Genomic DNA, 16463 nt, shown 5'->3' with positions numbered 1-16463 from the left:
TGGATTATTGGATTCCTTTGGGTACTTTATTTGCCTCTATTTCTTAGTGTCTCCAGCTATAAAAATAGAAGTGATTTATCTATTCTTTATTTCAGAAAATTGTTGTGGGAATGACTTGTATGACCTGAAAAATAAATAAGCTCCTTAAACAAAGCACAATAAAAGTACAATTATTTTGAGTTGCTATTGTAGGGTTAAATAGAACAATTCAATCAAAAGCCACAGTGTTTGAGAACATTCTTAATTTTATTTTCTTTAATTTTATAAAATACATTTTGTAAGATAAGTTTCTAAAAGTTTATCCTTTATGTGTGTTAAAAATGGAATTCTATATCAGAAATGAAGGAAACACTTTCAGTTGATTAACTCTCTTCATGTGTGTATATGTGTGTATGTATGCATGGGAGGTTTTCAGGGAAGGGTTGGTTATTTGTTATGTTATTAAATCAAAACAAAACACAAGGTATGGATTACTTCACTTTCCTTGATCTTGATTGGTTTCTTACAGAATCTTTTCCATCTGCTCCCTCTATGCAGCCTGGAAGCTTGTCTTGTATACTGTTCTGAAAGCAAATATCAAGTGTCTTTTTGTAAACCTTACATCTCCTTAAACGTTGTTGAAACCACTTTGGGGGAGAAAACAAAACGACTCTACAGCAACAGAGCCACATACAGCCATACCCATAAAATCTTTCCCTTAATAAAGACAAATCAACCTTTTATTTTTTAACCCAAAGTTAAAACCCAAACACAGAAAGGGAAGACTGAAACCTGGGAGCTATTCGAATTTCAAACTCTTTCCACTTTTCCTTTTCCATGGAAGCTTACCAACTGAATAGCTGATGGCTGGTGCATTCAGTTATATGGTCTGCACCCGGAGAGAATAACCTGTATGTTAAACCTAACTCTTTAATACACCAAGGTAACATTGCTAAATCAAATCATCTCCCGCCAGCTAGAAAGAATGATCAAATAGGTTATTCAAACTGAGGTTCAAATTCACCAAATCTGTTTCTGCAAAGGATGGAATAATTGGTCTAAAATCCCAAGAGATGCAATAACTAGCCAATTTTACACATCATTTGCGTTTTTTAATGTCCAATTTTCATTTGTTAAAGAATCATAACCAAAGAATCATTCTCCAGACCTTTCTGGTACAACCCCAAACAAGCGATAGACAAACTGAAAAATATGAAATGGGCATCATTCTGAAACAAATCAAGATCTTCAAATCACCTGCTATGACTGAATGGATAATACCCCATGAAAAGAGCACCATTGTGAAGATATGACAGAGGCCGAAGTACACAACTAATTAACAGAAAGAAGACATGCTATCCAAAGAGTTATCTATCCTGTGTCTACCAGAGGGCTGGCTCAGTTTACACCGTTAGCCTCTAGCAACTGCTGCTCCTTAGGCCAGTCTTTTTTCATATGAGCTAGTTTCTCTCTATCCTCAGCTCCTTGGAAACCACAGGGTTGTCATGGTAGCTGTTATCAAGAAGGGAGTGAGAAAATGCTGACAACACCTTGTTTCTCTTCTCTAATGAGGTATAAGGCCAGGTGCTCCCTTTGTCTCCACAGACACTACGCTCCCTTATGCTATAAGTAAGGTTGGCTGAGTTAGGGCTTAAATAGTCCATTGCCATCGGGGTCAGTGCTCTCTTTCTATGGGCGAAAGATCCTTGCTTTGACCCCCTTCTCCCAGCTGCAATAGGTAGATTTGGGCAAATGCTCTCATTGTTTTGCTGGCATTCTTTTTTTCTTCTATCTTCAATGGTAATAGGGAGACAGGAGTGAGTTCTCGGTTTTGTACACCAACGAGAATATATTTGGCCCCCAAAATGGCAAGGGGGCCAGGTACATCCCTTTTCTCTACCTGAGCATCTTTCTTTCCACTTTGTTTCCATCAGTGGAAGTGCCTGGTCCTCAGGAGATGCTTGGAAATTGAATTGAGCCTCCATTTCTTTGTGACTTGCAGTTGGGGAGTCACCATCTTAAGCATTTCCCATTTCTAGCAGGAACCAGCTATGAAGCAAAATGACTAAAAGAGGTACGTAAGAGGGGAGAGTCCACGGAGAGACATTAATCACCACGAGACTCTCCTTTCTTGTTACACTCGTCAAGTAAGAAGAGGGCCAGTCAGTGGCAAAGGCAAAGAGTTAACATGGGAGACGCAGCATTGTAGGCTGTGTGGTTAGAGCCTCGCTATTAGAGAAAGGAAAATTTCTACAGGATATCAGAACTTGGTGCCTCGGCCCATGAGTTTCAGGACGGCAAAGTTGTAAGTGGCAGCAATCATGAAGGTGAGCTGTAGGTAAGAGAAGAGAGAATATGAGTGAGAGTAGAAAAGTCTCCCTCCTCCACTCCTTTTGGGAACGAGGAAGGGTAGAAATAAAATCATAGTTAAATAAAGAAAAAATCTCCTGTTCTGCAAAAAGCAGCACATCCAGGCTTTTGCCCTGTATACTTGACTAGAAGTCCTCTCTGAGACATTTCCTTCCAATGGCCCAGGCCCAGAGAATCAACTCAACAAGGAATTTTTCCACACCGCTGCTCAGCCCAGCACTGAGTTTTCCTCAGGAAAGTGAACACTAACTGGGCTCTGCCATCATCATATCTTACGTGTCTGAGCGACCTGGATTCATAGAGTGCTTGCTGTAGACGCATAGCCACACCGTGCAGCACAGCCTTCCCCTGCTTAATGCATCCATTTATTTCACAAGATGAGGAACAACTCGACTCCGTAGAAAAGCCTCAGCGGTGGGGACCAGGAGTGCTGCAAGCTGATCCTTGGTTGATCACCACTTATTCAATGACTGGAGATAAATTGCTTCACCCTTCAGTACCCCGGGTTCTTAATCTGAACAATGAATGCACTACATTGACACTGCGCCGAAACACCATCCATAATAACAATTCTAATAATGTTAAGAGGTCCTTCCAGTATTTTCAGGAGAGTAACTAAATCCCTTGGAGAGCATCCAGGATGATTCCTATTTACAGTATATCATGTAAATCATGTTTAGTAATGTTTCAGTGTTCTTGTCACTGATCTGACCGGAATGTGTTGAGAATTAACTATAATTTCTGACTGCAAAGCACCTGGCAATGTTACATGCTCTGTAAATGCTCTATCTTATTATTCTTGACCAGGAATCTCTTTCCTCTTCCTCACACAACTTTGCTTGTTCTTATCTCATTTCTGAAAATTTTCTGCCTTGCCAACCCAAAGTAGAAGGCCACAGTCTCTACACTCTGCTGTCACTGCCCAGCAGCTTTTCTCCAGCACTTCAAGGTTAGAAGGAATCTACCTCTTTTTACCTTTCAGCATAGCTGTACCCAGGACCACTTATTTGCCAAGATCATTAAAAGACAACTCACCAGGGAAACCAGTGTTGCTGCGGCCCCCACAAACGCAGCAATAAACAGGTGGAAGGTCATTTGGAACTGTAAGAAAATGCAAAAGGGAGAACTGGGTCTTGCAACAGCTGACATAGGCTCTGCTGCAGATCATGAGTTCAACTTTCTGAACGTGTTGATATCTTTCTGTGTGTTAATTTGGCATCTCTAACTAAGTTGTTACATCCGTGAGTGTAGGCCTCCCATTCTTCAATGTACACCATAGCACCTGACCCCATAGCACCCAGAACACAGAATACTCATAAAATAGTATAGTCTTCCCAAATAATCAACTGATTCCCCTGGGGTGTGCCCAGAATCCCAAAACATTTTGCTTTCAAAGAAATAGTTTACTGCCTTCTTCCTCAGGATTTACTTTTATTCCCCTGCCTCCTTTGTGTATAATATCCATTCTCAATACAATGTTTCCTTTTTCAAATGTACTTTCTTTTTAAATGAGATTGAGAAGTTCCAAACTAAATGTGTTTTATAAAGCCTACGTATGTCTGGGCACAACCCATTTTCTTGATAAGGTTTTTAAGTAAAAGAATGAAAATTTTCACTTGGGGGATTTTGCCATTAAGCTCTACCTTTACCTAGAGCTACAAATTTCTCTTTTAAGGGAGGAAGTCTTAGAATGGAAGGCTTTCTCTGCAGCTTTAAGGAAAATAGATATTTTACCATGTATGCTCATTGGCTCAGGCAATATTTTATAGAAGGCAATTTGCTAACTCAAAATCCAGCAAAAAGAAATTGTGGTCCTTAAAATCAAAGTTGGGTAGAAATTTTATGTTACTAGCCATTCCATTGTAAAATAACCCAATGCCCCACTCACCTCAGCTGTTTTGCAGATGGACAGAAGGTTGGAGCCACACACCTTGCCAGGGAAAGCATTCCATGGGAGAACACCTACATAAGACATAAATATCAACCAAGGTAAGCTTCACAGAGTTATGGGGCTATATGGAGCACTTCTTCCATCTTTAATCATCCTGGCTGAAAAGTTGGGTCCTACTGACAATCAGGATCTTCTTTTCTAAAGATTTACCCAAAAAACAGTTGCAAATTTTTTTGTTCGTTATTGAAATGTGCTGCTTCTGGGTTGGGGACAGCAGTCAACTGGGGTAGAGCAGTGCAAAGAGCCAAGAAAACTCCCACCACCTCCAAGAAGTTCCCTTCTCAGGGAAGAAACCTCCCCAGTTTCAATGAGAAGGATTAACAAACTAGATTCAAGCATCCATATTTTTATTTTTCCCCATAATTACCACCTTCCTTACCCTAAGAACCAAATATATAGTGCTTCGATAGGGGGTAGGGGAGCCAAGCCACCTTAACTCACCATACATTCTGGCATCAGCACAGAGACTGCCTATACTGGCAGAGGTCTTGCTGGGGGAGGCAATAGACTGGCAAGTGGTCCAAGTGTTGAAGTAAATGTACACAGGCACAGCAGAGCAGGCAAACACCAGGAGCCACACAATTGTCAGGGCATAGGTGATGCCCACAAACTAAAACAATTGACATGGGGTGGTTAGAAATCAACATCAGCCTCTAGACATTGAAATATAAACAAGGAGATCCTGGAATGGTATGTACCAGACATGAAACCAGGTTCCAGGGATTTCCACCAAATGAAATTAGTAAGCAGGGCACCTCTACCAAATGTCATTGGCAGTATCTACTAGAGAACTGGCCCCAAATATGACAGAGGGTGGGGGGAATGGGTGGGGGTTGGAGTGAGGAGGACCCCTGGGTTAGAGAGGCTTCAGGAGATTGTTTGGGCAGATAAGGTATGAAGAAATCAAAAGAGATCTTGAAAGAAAGTCGTGCCATTTAAATGCCTTAGGCTGAGCTTAGAAAATGTTCTTTGTCAAAGGACTTTGGATCCCTAGTTATTGAACAAAGCCAATAGGAGATTTAAATTTCCAATCCCAAAACCTTTCTAAGCCAACTGCTAGCCACAAAAGACATCACCACAACCCACAGATGTTCAGCCCCCAAAGGATCTTTAACTCTAGAGGCTGGAAACCAATGTGTACCTCACTGGAAGCGTGGATAGCCCTCTAACAAAGATAAAGCATTAAATATGCAGATCTACACTAGCTCCCTCTGGGGCCTCCAACAATGTAGGATCCCAGAATATTATGGATTCCATCTTGGAGTCAATTACTTAATTTCTATGATCCACCCTCCCTCTCAGATCAGGTACCTACCTACATCTCAATCCCACGAGTAGCATTTTAAACTCTTGGGCAGTCAGATCTACTCTTGTTGTGGTCCCAGCTAGGAGGGGAGTAAAGGGGTACCAACAGATGGCTTAGAAATGGTCTGATTGAACAAAGCATCCCACGAAACTCATGCTTTTCCTTTTGAGATGAAATTTTCTAGGGAACTTTTAAAAAGTGAAGCTAAGCCAGCTGGGCACCACGTTCTTCCTGACCTTCTCATTTGGCTGCAGCCATCACGTCCTCACTCAAAAGCCAGGCCCCTAAAGAGGACTCAGCCTTGGGTGGGGGTGAGGCCACAGACTCACGCCCAGTTGTCCCCCACCCCCTGTTATTGCCACAAAATCCTGAGGATGATCACCTTGTCGGGATGTCCTAGCCATTTTCCCAAACAATGACACACCCGCTCCAAAGAATGAGCTTGATGTTGGCCTCTGGAACCCCTCCCCTTCTGGCCCCCTGTTACCGTTGCACTCAGGCCCTTGCCGCAGATGGTGGTCTTGTAGTCGCCAAAGATCTGCCTGACTGCGCCGGTGGTGTAGAAACCCTCAGCCAGCAGGAGGGCCCCATAAAGGAAGAAGAAAGAGGCAGTTCCATAGATGACATACTGGAAAGCATGGATCCTACATTAACAGACAGACAAAAAGCCAGAAAATCTAATGAATTGAGGACCCAGTTCCCTTGCTGCATAAGTTAGTTGGACCCTTGAGTGGGCACCTAAACAAGGCTAGGGATTCTTTAGAGGGATCACTAGGTTCTTCCTCTGTGCTTCTACCTTATCTTTATTGAAGTAAAAGAAGATGCTCCTCCCCAACACCTGGTTTACCCTGTAACCTGAAGAACCGAGGCACTACTCTCCTTGACCTGACCCTTCAGAGATGCTCCCTCAGAGGAGAGAGTAGAGAGGAGCTAGGCAAGAAGGAAGAGGCATGAAAGAAGAGGAGTCTAACTTGCCCTATAGGAACAGGAGAGGCTTAGTACTGTGCCTGAGCGGACTCAAGCGGTGTGGTAAACCAAGAGAAGCAGCCCCACCCTGTCTAGTCATTGTGCCTCCCCCGAGTTCTTTACATGGACCACTTCAGAGGCTCCAACTCTGTCCAGGTTAACCCTACTTAGCAGAAATTAAAACGTGGGACAAAGCAAGGGCGGGGTGGGTGTGGTTAGGAGTGGGCTGGCAGGCAGGCAGAACTCCCCCTCTGAATGTGGCACTTTCCCTTCATTTAGGGCTTCAGATGTGGCACAGGTAGAACCTGCACACAGAAGGAAGATCCAGGAATCCTGTCTGTCCCCACACCAATCCCCTACTAGTCACTAAGGTACTGATGAGTTCTGTATCTCCAAGATAGACAGGGCTCGTGGGGGACAGTAGGTACTTACACATTGATGAGATATTCATAGTCCTGGTAGTTTTTGGAGAAATAGGTCTCAATTAGCTTTTCTGTGCCAGTGAGTGCTTCATGTCCACAGCCACAGAACAGTGCCACCCCAAAGAAACACAATCCAGTGGCCACCAGGGAAGCAAAGGGGGCCCCTACGAGACATCTCGCACAGCACTCTAACAAGCCTGAGGACAAAAGAGGGTAAACAGTCAGGGATGGGCAATACATAGCTCATCACTCATCACTCTCCACCAGCCCAGCCAGGCCCTGTGCTCACAGGCACGGATGGTAGGTGGTGGGGGGGTGTCACCCCAGAGGCCAAAAGCAGGAGAGTCTAGAACCTTAGACTTTTAGAATGTGAGACTGACCCCCCCCCAAACTATACTTTGTTCCATTCTTGAAGATAAATCCTTACCTTTAATTCCCAGAATGTAAGTGGGTTTTTGAACAATCGGTATTCAGGTAGCCGGCTAGAGAGATGATGCAATCATTCCCTCCTTTCTTCTCATTCTGATTTGTTTTCATCATTTATCAACTCTTATGGAGTACTTACTATGTGCCCAGCATTGTGCTAGGTATTATGTGGAGTGTGTAGGCGTAAAGACATAGACTCTGCCACAGGGGACTTGTTTGTCTACTGAGGAGAATGAGCTAGGTAGACCTAATATTTTCAACTAACAATTCCAGGCAGCCAAGTAAATGGTTATAAAGGGTAAATGCCCGTAGAATTCCAGGAAGGGGTGAGTGTAGGCCAGAGATATTGATATTGTCAGACAACATTGGAGCCTTAAACAGCATTCCAGGTGGAGAAACTTTGGAAATTCCATGTTCCTGGGTATTCCTGAACGTTGTGTGTATTTGCTGCACGGAATGCTTGATTCTTCTTAGTCTGGATATGTGGAGAGCAGTCCAAAGGAAAGGAGGGAACTGGCAGAGGATGGGAAATGGTAATGGGAGGATTACTATTATTCTCAGTAATAAACAATGCAGGCTGAATGATTTTGGGACACTTTGCATGGCTGATTTGTCCCCCAATACTACAGTTTGGCCAATGTCCCCACCCTCAGTCCTACCCTGGAGTTCTGTCAAAACAGCTACAAAGAGACTTTATACAAAGTCAACAAAGCATGAAACGTCTTTCTGGAATGGCAAAACACACCAGGGCCTGGGAACACAGGTGTCTTAAAGTGCTAAGAGTCCCTGAGATTCCCCAGACCTGGTACCTCAGGCCCCAAGCCAGTGTTGCTGAGAAGCAGGAAAGGCACGCAAGTCACAGGCTCTGAGAGCAGCTGTGCCCCTAAGTACTAGCCCTGAGCTCTAAGATGTCACATGGAGTGAAACTTAAAAAATATCCAGTAGATGACTGACTAGATGGGAAAAGGATGGCTCCCTCTGGCCTCTCGGCCAGATCCCCAAAAGGTCGAAGAAATGAAAGTGTTAAACTCTTCAGAAAAATGTTATATATACACTGATTTTATCTATCCACATATCATATAGATATGGCATATGAATTATTTTTGTATTTTTGTGTATATATGTAGTATACACATATATAAAATATTTGTGTGTATACACACACACACATGCACACAAATAATCAGCAAATGTGCTGAGAAGCTGCTATTTTGGAAAAGCATGTTGGAACTCCTTACACAAATAAAATAAATTGTATTAATTTTTAGGTTTGGATTTTATCCAAAGCTCGCTTGTCTATTCTAGGGTACCAGGGATCGGGGGAGTCCTTTACCTGAACCTCTTAATAATAGTACAGTTTCTTTTTAGACCTGAGTGCTTGACCATCTGGTGATTTGCCTGGCTGAACTGCATCCATGTGAACAGATTTTGAAGGACCAAATTATCTCTATCATGAGAAAGTTGAGGCAGAGACATTTACTTATCTCTGTTCTCAGAGCCACAGAATGAGTGAGTCCTCTCACCCACTGTCCCCTAAACTGACAGCCCTTCCTTGGTGCTCAAAGAGCCACTTCCTCAAAGATTCTTGTATGTCACACCAGAGACAAAACTCAGAAGCCCAAGCCAAGCAAAATAAGTAGCTAACATTTGCAGCAGAACTGAATTTCCTCCCTTTTCTAAGAACTGAAGCACTGCTGTCAGAAAACTTGGTCTCTTTGGGAAGCAGTGCTTCATTAGAACTGGCCCACGGCGGGTGTGCGCGGGCGCACACACGTGCCAGGGCGGGGGCACATGCGTGAATGCAAATGTTCACATAAACACATGTATATATCAGAGAGAAAACCATAGCAGTTTAAATTGCTCATTGTCCTCAGGAAACATTCAGAAACTGATCTTCCTCTTTCTCAACGGGTTAAGATACTAGATGCATCCTGTAAGTCAAGAAAAGGAGCTTGGAAATAAACAGTGCTGCCATTTTCCTTCTCGGCCTATCCAACTCTTCCCCACCCCCAAACTCTTAGAATCTTCTAGTAAAGAAGGTCTCTGAAGTCTGGGGGTGGGGGAAGGGAAGGTCAGTGACCCCACTGTTCCCTCTCTCCCCAGCACAGGGTCAAGGCTTGGACAGAGCCCTCCATAGCTCCCCTGGACAAAGAAGCCTTGTTTTTCCCTGAGATCTCAGGAGCCTCATTGGTATTCTGCAGGGGCCTGCAGGCCTGGGGGTGGGGAGGGGATCAGACCCAGGGAACAATGGAAGAACTGTTTGTTTAGCCCAGAGTAAGGAGAGTCATCGTCCATAGCAAGTGACCGTCTTGTGCCCACTCACTCACCCCAGCTTTCTCACCCTGGAAAGGGCTAAAATGGTGGTGCAGGTGTGAGCAGGGATGGAGAAACTTGAACTCTTGCTAACCAAACAGAGAATTCCACTCTGAGTTTTAGCTGATGCTCCCTCCAGGGTTGTAAAGATGAGGAAAAAAGCCACTTTAGTCTATCTGATCCCTCAAGCATCATCCAAATAACCAAAGAGTATCACATATAGTGTTCTTACTGGGTGATAAAGGGCTAAGCCATGGGAGCAACTCTGAATCATCAACTGATATTCTTTCTTCTTACGTCCACTTTTCCTCCATTTTCTTAGAGCTCAAATAACTTAGCACCCCCTTTTCTGCTCCACTGCCACTCAAAGCAACGTACAAAAGGACATAGGCTTTAATGAGTCTCTAACATGGAGCTGGAAATAAATGGCCCTGGATAAATCTATCACTGTTCAGCTATAAACAGTTCAACAAGATCAGCATAAGCATCAGGTGTCCACCTCTTCACATTGAAATGAAATGTTTGTTCTGGGGGCATTTAAATTCAGCAGAAGTGAGGGATCTCAGTCAGTCAGTCCAAGCAAAAAATCAAATTTTGGATTCCAACTGGGAAAAACTTAGAACATGCAAGAAATTGTGTCATCAAAGTAGTTGACAATCAGAACATTCTGAGAAAGGTCCATTGGGTTCCCTTTGACTTGGGAATGTGTGAACCTAAAGCCAGAGGGTCTCCATTTCAGAAGACTTCACGGTTGAAAAGATATCAGTTTGATTCAGGAAGGCTGTGAGGGATTCTGAAGTTCCTTGGCTCTTGCAAGGACATTCTCACATTTCCAAGCTAAGTATAGACTGCAACATGGTGGAGTTGGCATAAAAGAACTATATAGCAATATTACCCAATGCAACAGAATTGGATTAAACCACCTGACTTTGTTGAGAGTTGATAAAGAAAAATAATAACCTTCCCCGGTGTTTTCCTTTAATTTCTGTTCATTGGATTCAGTACAATTATTAAGCATATTAGCAGTAACCTAGACACTATGGGAAACAAAAGGGAATTATAAGGCCCAGTCCCTTTCTTCAAAGACCTTTCAGTCTTATTGGGGAAAACGAACATGTCTGTGAATCAAAACCCAAAGCTGCCTATAATCTAGTGTTAAAATGTGTATAACCAAGTCCTGTGGGCAAAATGTAAGCAAAGGGGAGATATTCAGTGTTGGCTAGATATATCTGCGAACTCCCCAAACTAGTCTAGTCAATCTGTGATAGAACTTCAAGCCCTTCTCATTAATGCTCTTCACAGGAGTCTGAAAAGGATCAATGGGACTGCTGTGACTCATCCAGATTCGTCTATCCAAGGGACTGGACTGATCCTGATGCTGTCTCTTTAAGCAGGAGCCAAAAGCTCCCAAGCCCTCCCTCCTTTCCCATGCCCTGGGCACGCCTCAAGGACAAGCTCCATGATGGAAATTTAGTGTGAATCTGGGAACCCATCAAAGGGAGGAAAGGAAGGGCTTTCATGGAAAGGGATGGTAGAAAGAGACCAATTGTGCCTTGCACAATTCCCAGCCTGTCCCTTGAATCCAGCTGACAAAGGGAGAGATAGAAGGATCCTATACAATAGAGCTAAACAACAGGCAGGCTCAATGAGTGAAAAACTGGCCCCATCTCCCTAAGTCTCTAATCTGAGCTAAAGTCTTACCCTCCTCCCAGAACCCACCCCTTAACCTCACCCCATGAACAGAGGCTCCCTTGATCAGGACCTATCACAGTTGACAGGACCAAGATGCTAGAGCAGCCGTGACTGGTACTGGGGATGGATGGGGATGAGTGGGTGGGTTCTAGGAGTAAAAGAACAATCAACAGGAGGTGCCAGAGACAAAGACTTTTGCTTCTGGCCTTATCCTGACCAGACAAAGCCCTGCCTATAATCTTGTCTTTCCTACATGAAATCAGCACTTATACCACATTCAAGCACTGGAAAGGGGCTCTGTAGCCCCTGAGGCATGGGAATCCAAGCTTGCTAGATAGTCAAGTCATGCAGAGTTAAATATAAAAGGAATCTCAGGCTCCCCTTTGAACAGGTATTATTATTGCCATGGCAACAGCATCTGGACCACCTTGTTTCCTATATTCCCTACACCTCCCCAAACACACACATACAGGCACGCATGCATGGATACACATGTGCACACATGTATGCCAATTTATACCCAAACATTGGGAGACGAGGGTAGAGGCTGGATTGTTCAACTCTATCTCTGACACAGTGTCTTCACCTTGCCCACTTCTGGAAAGGTTAAAGAGAAGCACCTGGCACTAAGCTGAGAGACAACTGTTTTCATACCTTATTCCTTAGGTTAGTCTCCCACCATTTCCTCCTCCCCCCTTGGTTGCAGTGTGAAGCTGATCTAGGGAACCTTGTTCTCTTCCTTGGGATGTCACTGACTCCTTTCCAGAGCCCTGTCTGGCAGAAAGCTCAGAGGCCAGTGCAGAACTGAACGATCACCTTTAGGACCATTTTAAAATAACCAAGGAGGAATTAATCAATCAGTACTTGCTGAGCTTTTGCTGTGAGTTTGACACTGCGCAGGCCTTGACAGTGGGAAAGGAAGGGAAAGCTACTCTGTTCACCTCCCATGGCTGCTGTGACACTTCCTGATCAGGTCACTGCCCTGACTTGATGTTCTCTGGACCTGAAGTTCTGTGGGCAAGGAGGGCATTTCTACTGTTGCTTTCTTTCAGCACCAGGAATCCTGGGGATGGTTTTCAAGGATTTAAGTTAATACACAAAAAGGTAACAAGGGAAAAAGATTCCACTGGCTGGGGTTCTGCCTTCATAGGTTTGGAGACTACATTTCCCCTCCCACCCATTTCCCAGGGGTTTCTTGGGCCTTGTTACTACTCAGAGAGATTTGAGAGCATAGTTCTAGTTGTCAGGCTATTGAGTAAATTCTTGGATTTCCTAGCACAGAGCCAGAGCAAAAGGTCCTCGAAGCAGAGCAGACCTTTCAATCTGCCTGGCTCTCCAAGAGCGCCTCTGGCTCTGCAGGCACAAGGTGAGGAGTGGGGTGGGGAAGGCTACCTATGATCATTTTGGTCAGTGTCTCTAGGAAAAGTAAGTGAATGTGCTGGTTTGAATCTGCTTTCTTTTTAGCTCCTGGCATTCTTGCAGCATTCTTGCCATCGTGATGGGATTCAGATATTCTTCAGGCATTTTGTAAAAAACTGGACCCCTGCTCTGCCTCCACACTTTTTGCCTAGGCTACATTCACTTACTCTGAGCCAGCCAAAACTACTCTGCTCAACAAACAGCCACCTTTGGATGGAAGCATCATAGTCTGGTTACTGGGGTAACAGCCACTGTTCTCAGACATCAGGCTTTGCAGGAGCCAATTTTTTGCTGTTCAGTAATGGCATTGTGTTACTAATCAGCTACTGCTCTTTGGCTCTTTTCCAGTTCCATTGTTATCCCAAAGACTCATTTGGAACATCCCTCTCCCAAGTCAGGACAAGTTTTAATGAACTATCATTTCCCCCGTAAACCTTTTGTGTGGACACTACTGAATTCCCTGTTCCTCTTCACTTCCAATCCTACTGGATTCTGTATGGTTGAGGTAGTGAGCTCCCTGTTCCTGGGGGCGATTAAGAAGAAGCTGTAGGAATGTTTAATTCGCTGTTGTAGAAGGGAATCCTGCATTGAGAATAAGCTCAGGCATCTTCTTAAATTCCTTCCAATCCCAGATTCCATGATATAATTTGTCTACTACAATAGTTAAACAGCAACACACTCCATGTCAGAAGTAGTAGCAGTTCAGTACCTTGCTGGAGATGGTCTACTATTTACAAAGTACTTGAGATACTTTGTCATTGAATAACTGAGAACTCAATGGCTACTCCATCATGTGCACCTGGCCCAAGTATGGCCCACCCCCAGGATCTGGGATCCAATACACGACCTCTACTGTGCCCTCACTATGGTAATCTCCCCTGAAGGAAATCATCCAGCCTCCATAACAGGAAACTATCCCTATGGTCACCTTATTTGTTCCTGCCTTTTCCTCAGGGCTTTCATCCCCTAAGGAAGTAATATTCAGCATCCTTCTTTACTCCCTCTCATTTTTTTTTAATTCACAAGCTACCCAATCAGCTGCCTTGACATTAGGTAGGGTTCTTGATGTTACCTAGGGCAGGAAGTGAGTTCCTCCAACATTCACTTCTCACCTGGCCACACTCAATTGGACAAATGATTCTTACCCAAGTGCACAGAGTACATACAAAGAAAGCCCAAACACTTTGGAAAGAAGAGTCAGCCTGTACATGCATTATTGTATAATAATTGGAATTATTATTATTTACAATTGTTCTAGAGCTTGCCCATTTTCAAAGGACTCCCACATCATTATTATTTGATTTTTATAACCCTGAAAGTAGACAAAGCAGTTACTGTTATCACCATTTTCCAGATGATGAAGTGATAATTTACAGCAACCTACCCAATGTCATGAAGTTCATAAGTGGCAGATCTGGGATTCAAACCTGGTTGTGTTAACTTCTAGTCCAGTTCTCTGCCCTCTTAATTATCCTGCCTGAATACACTCTTCAAAAAGCTCTCTCAGTGTTTCAGGATGAAACAACCTAAAGTCTGACACCAGCTTAGTATAACTGAAAACCTATCTCCGTGGATGTTGTTGGAGCCTTCTGAGTATTACATTTGATGGTGAATACTCAGGACAATTGATTCTCATTTCATTTAGGATGTATTCAAGCTGCTGCTCTTGTTTTGCCAAATGCGAGCAATGTCTACATGTTTCTGGGGCATCCTGTGTGGACAAAGACCCTTGTGCTCTGCACACCTTGCTCTGAGTAGACACCACCAGAGACCAGACCTCAGGCCTCATAGCTTCTCTACAGAGAAGCCCCCAGTACTCAACCAAGTCAGCAAGAGCCCTAAAGTCCCATCAACCTTGTCATAGCAAAGATTTAGAGTCTGAGCCATGGCCTCAGGAAGGCTAAGTCTTTAATATTTGCTACATATGGTCACCCATACATGTGCATGCACGCACAAACACACACACACACACACACACACACACACACCCTTACCCATATCCGTTCCCTATGGTAAAGCCACTGAGGACTTTACTTTCATTTCCTGAACCTGAGATTGGCCTCCTCAGCCATGTCCAAGCCTGAGCCCATCTCTCCCAGTTTCCTTCTGATGCCCAGCAGGGTCCAAATTTTGTATCAAGCAAGCAATTATTTTGAACAGCTGAGGGCCAGCCAACATTAGTTTCCTCCAGCAAAACCAGGGATGTCAGCTGACTGGGCCATTACCAGGGCCTGGGAACCAGGGGAAAAGAGAAGGTAGAGGGAAGAGAGGGGGTAGGAGGACACGTGACCACATCCAGCCCACCGGGCACTCTCTCCAAGGACCTGTGGGACTCTCCACGTGCTGCTGGAGTTCTTTGACAATAAAGCATCATTCTCAGTACAGCAAAGGAGGTAATTTAATTGCGTGCTAAGGAATTAAAAGAAAACAGGTGCCAAAACACAACTCATTTCAACCATTAGAAACCCCGAACCGCAAAGTTCTTGCAAATTCCTGTGCTTTGGCTTGAATCTTCCATGCTAAAGTTTTTGAAACTCACCCATGTCTTTGGGACTCCGATTCCAATTGTAGCCTGCTGGCTAGTCTGCTTTGCGGCTGACTTTGTTCAGCTGGAAGGATCTTGGTCTCTCCAGTCTCCTTCTTCGGTCCTTTACTTTTTCTCTCTGAGTATCTTTGTCCTCTTCTCCTGCAATGAAAAGAGCTTTCTGATTGACAGCCAAGCCCCTTAAAGGGACAGGCCCGCTTTCCTCCTCCTCTCCTCCTCCCCTTCTCCTCCCCTTGTCCCCACCTCCTCAGGGATACTCCCTCTCTAAGGCCTCCATCTTCTTTCTGCTTTTCACTGCCAATTGTCTCATTTTTTTCTCCCCCCCGCCCCCAAGGCTTGCCTGTGTGGAATTTCACTTTCCTGCAGAGACATCTGGAAATGTGGTTTGGGGGTGGAGATAAAAAGAGGTCCTGCAGGCCTCCAACTGATCCTTGGATCTATTTGGTGTGGGATGTGGCAGCACAAGTGTCAGAAGCCAGGAAGGTAGTAGCCCTGGCGAGGCAGTTAGGGTCTAAAACCTAGATGCCATCTCCCAGTCCTTCCAACTCTGCCCCAACCCCAACCCTCACCCCTAGCTGCCCTTGACCCTATCCACCATTACTCTCCCCACCACCATTTGGAAAATAAGCGCTCCTTCCCTGCCATCCCAGCTCCAGAAACACAAGAGAGAAGAAAAATTGTCTTTTAAAATAATTTCCTCCAAATCCTTCTTAGTTTCAACTGAATGAGGACAAAACACAAGCTGTTGATTCCACGAACAGATTTTGACCAAGCTGGAGAAAACTAGAATTGTAATCATTTTTATAGACAGGATAACAGAGACCCAGGGACGGGGCAAGACCTGTTGTGCAGGTTCACAGAATAGGCTTAAGAAAAGGTCAGAGTTAGGGATGTGGGTGATTTCCATGGAAGGTAATTGACTTTGACACGAGAACACAATCTGGGAATTAGGTAGTCAATATCTCACCCTGAGAATAGTGTCATCAGAGAGCTGAACCCAGGCTGGTGAGAGGCAGGGAGTGGGTTGAGGTGAAGCCATGGGTGCCAGGGAGGATGGAGGGAAGGGGAAAGTAA

The 16463-nt window shown here is 44.3% G+C and overlaps 1 protein-coding gene across 2 annotated transcripts; it reads right to left on the bottom strand.

The window, feature by feature from the left end:
• Nucleotides 1–228: 228 nt before the first annotated feature.
• PLP1 (proteolipid protein 1) lies at nucleotides 229–15557 on the bottom strand. Of its 2 annotated transcripts, none has more exons than XM_007447585.1 (7): nucleotides 15384–15557; nucleotides 7005–7191; nucleotides 5989–6250; nucleotides 4742–4910; nucleotides 4238–4311; nucleotides 3385–3450; nucleotides 229–2311 (listed from the first exon to the last, which is right to left on the bottom strand). In XM_007447585.1, exons 1-7 carry the CDS (start codon nucleotides 15385–15387, stop codon nucleotides 2240–2242), a joined length of 834 nt encoding a protein of 277 aa, XP_007447647.1. In that variant the 5' UTR covers nucleotides 15388–15557; the 3' UTR covers nucleotides 229–2239. The 2 variants fall into 2 exon arrangements, with proteins under 2 accessions (XP_007447647.1, XP_007447648.1); XM_007447586.1 differs by having other exon boundaries at nucleotides 6094–6250.
• Between the last annotated feature and the right edge of the window lie 906 nt (nucleotides 15558–16463).

The sequence above is a fragment of the Lipotes vexillifer genome, unplaced genomic scaffold, assembly GCF_000442215.2.
Source record: "Lipotes vexillifer unplaced genomic scaffold, Lipotes_vexillifer_v1.1 scaffold1990, whole genome shotgun sequence".
Taxonomy (NCBI): domain Eukaryota; kingdom Metazoa; phylum Chordata; class Mammalia; order Artiodactyla; family Lipotidae; genus Lipotes; species Lipotes vexillifer.
This window is presented reverse-complemented; position numbering and strand designations above follow the sequence as displayed.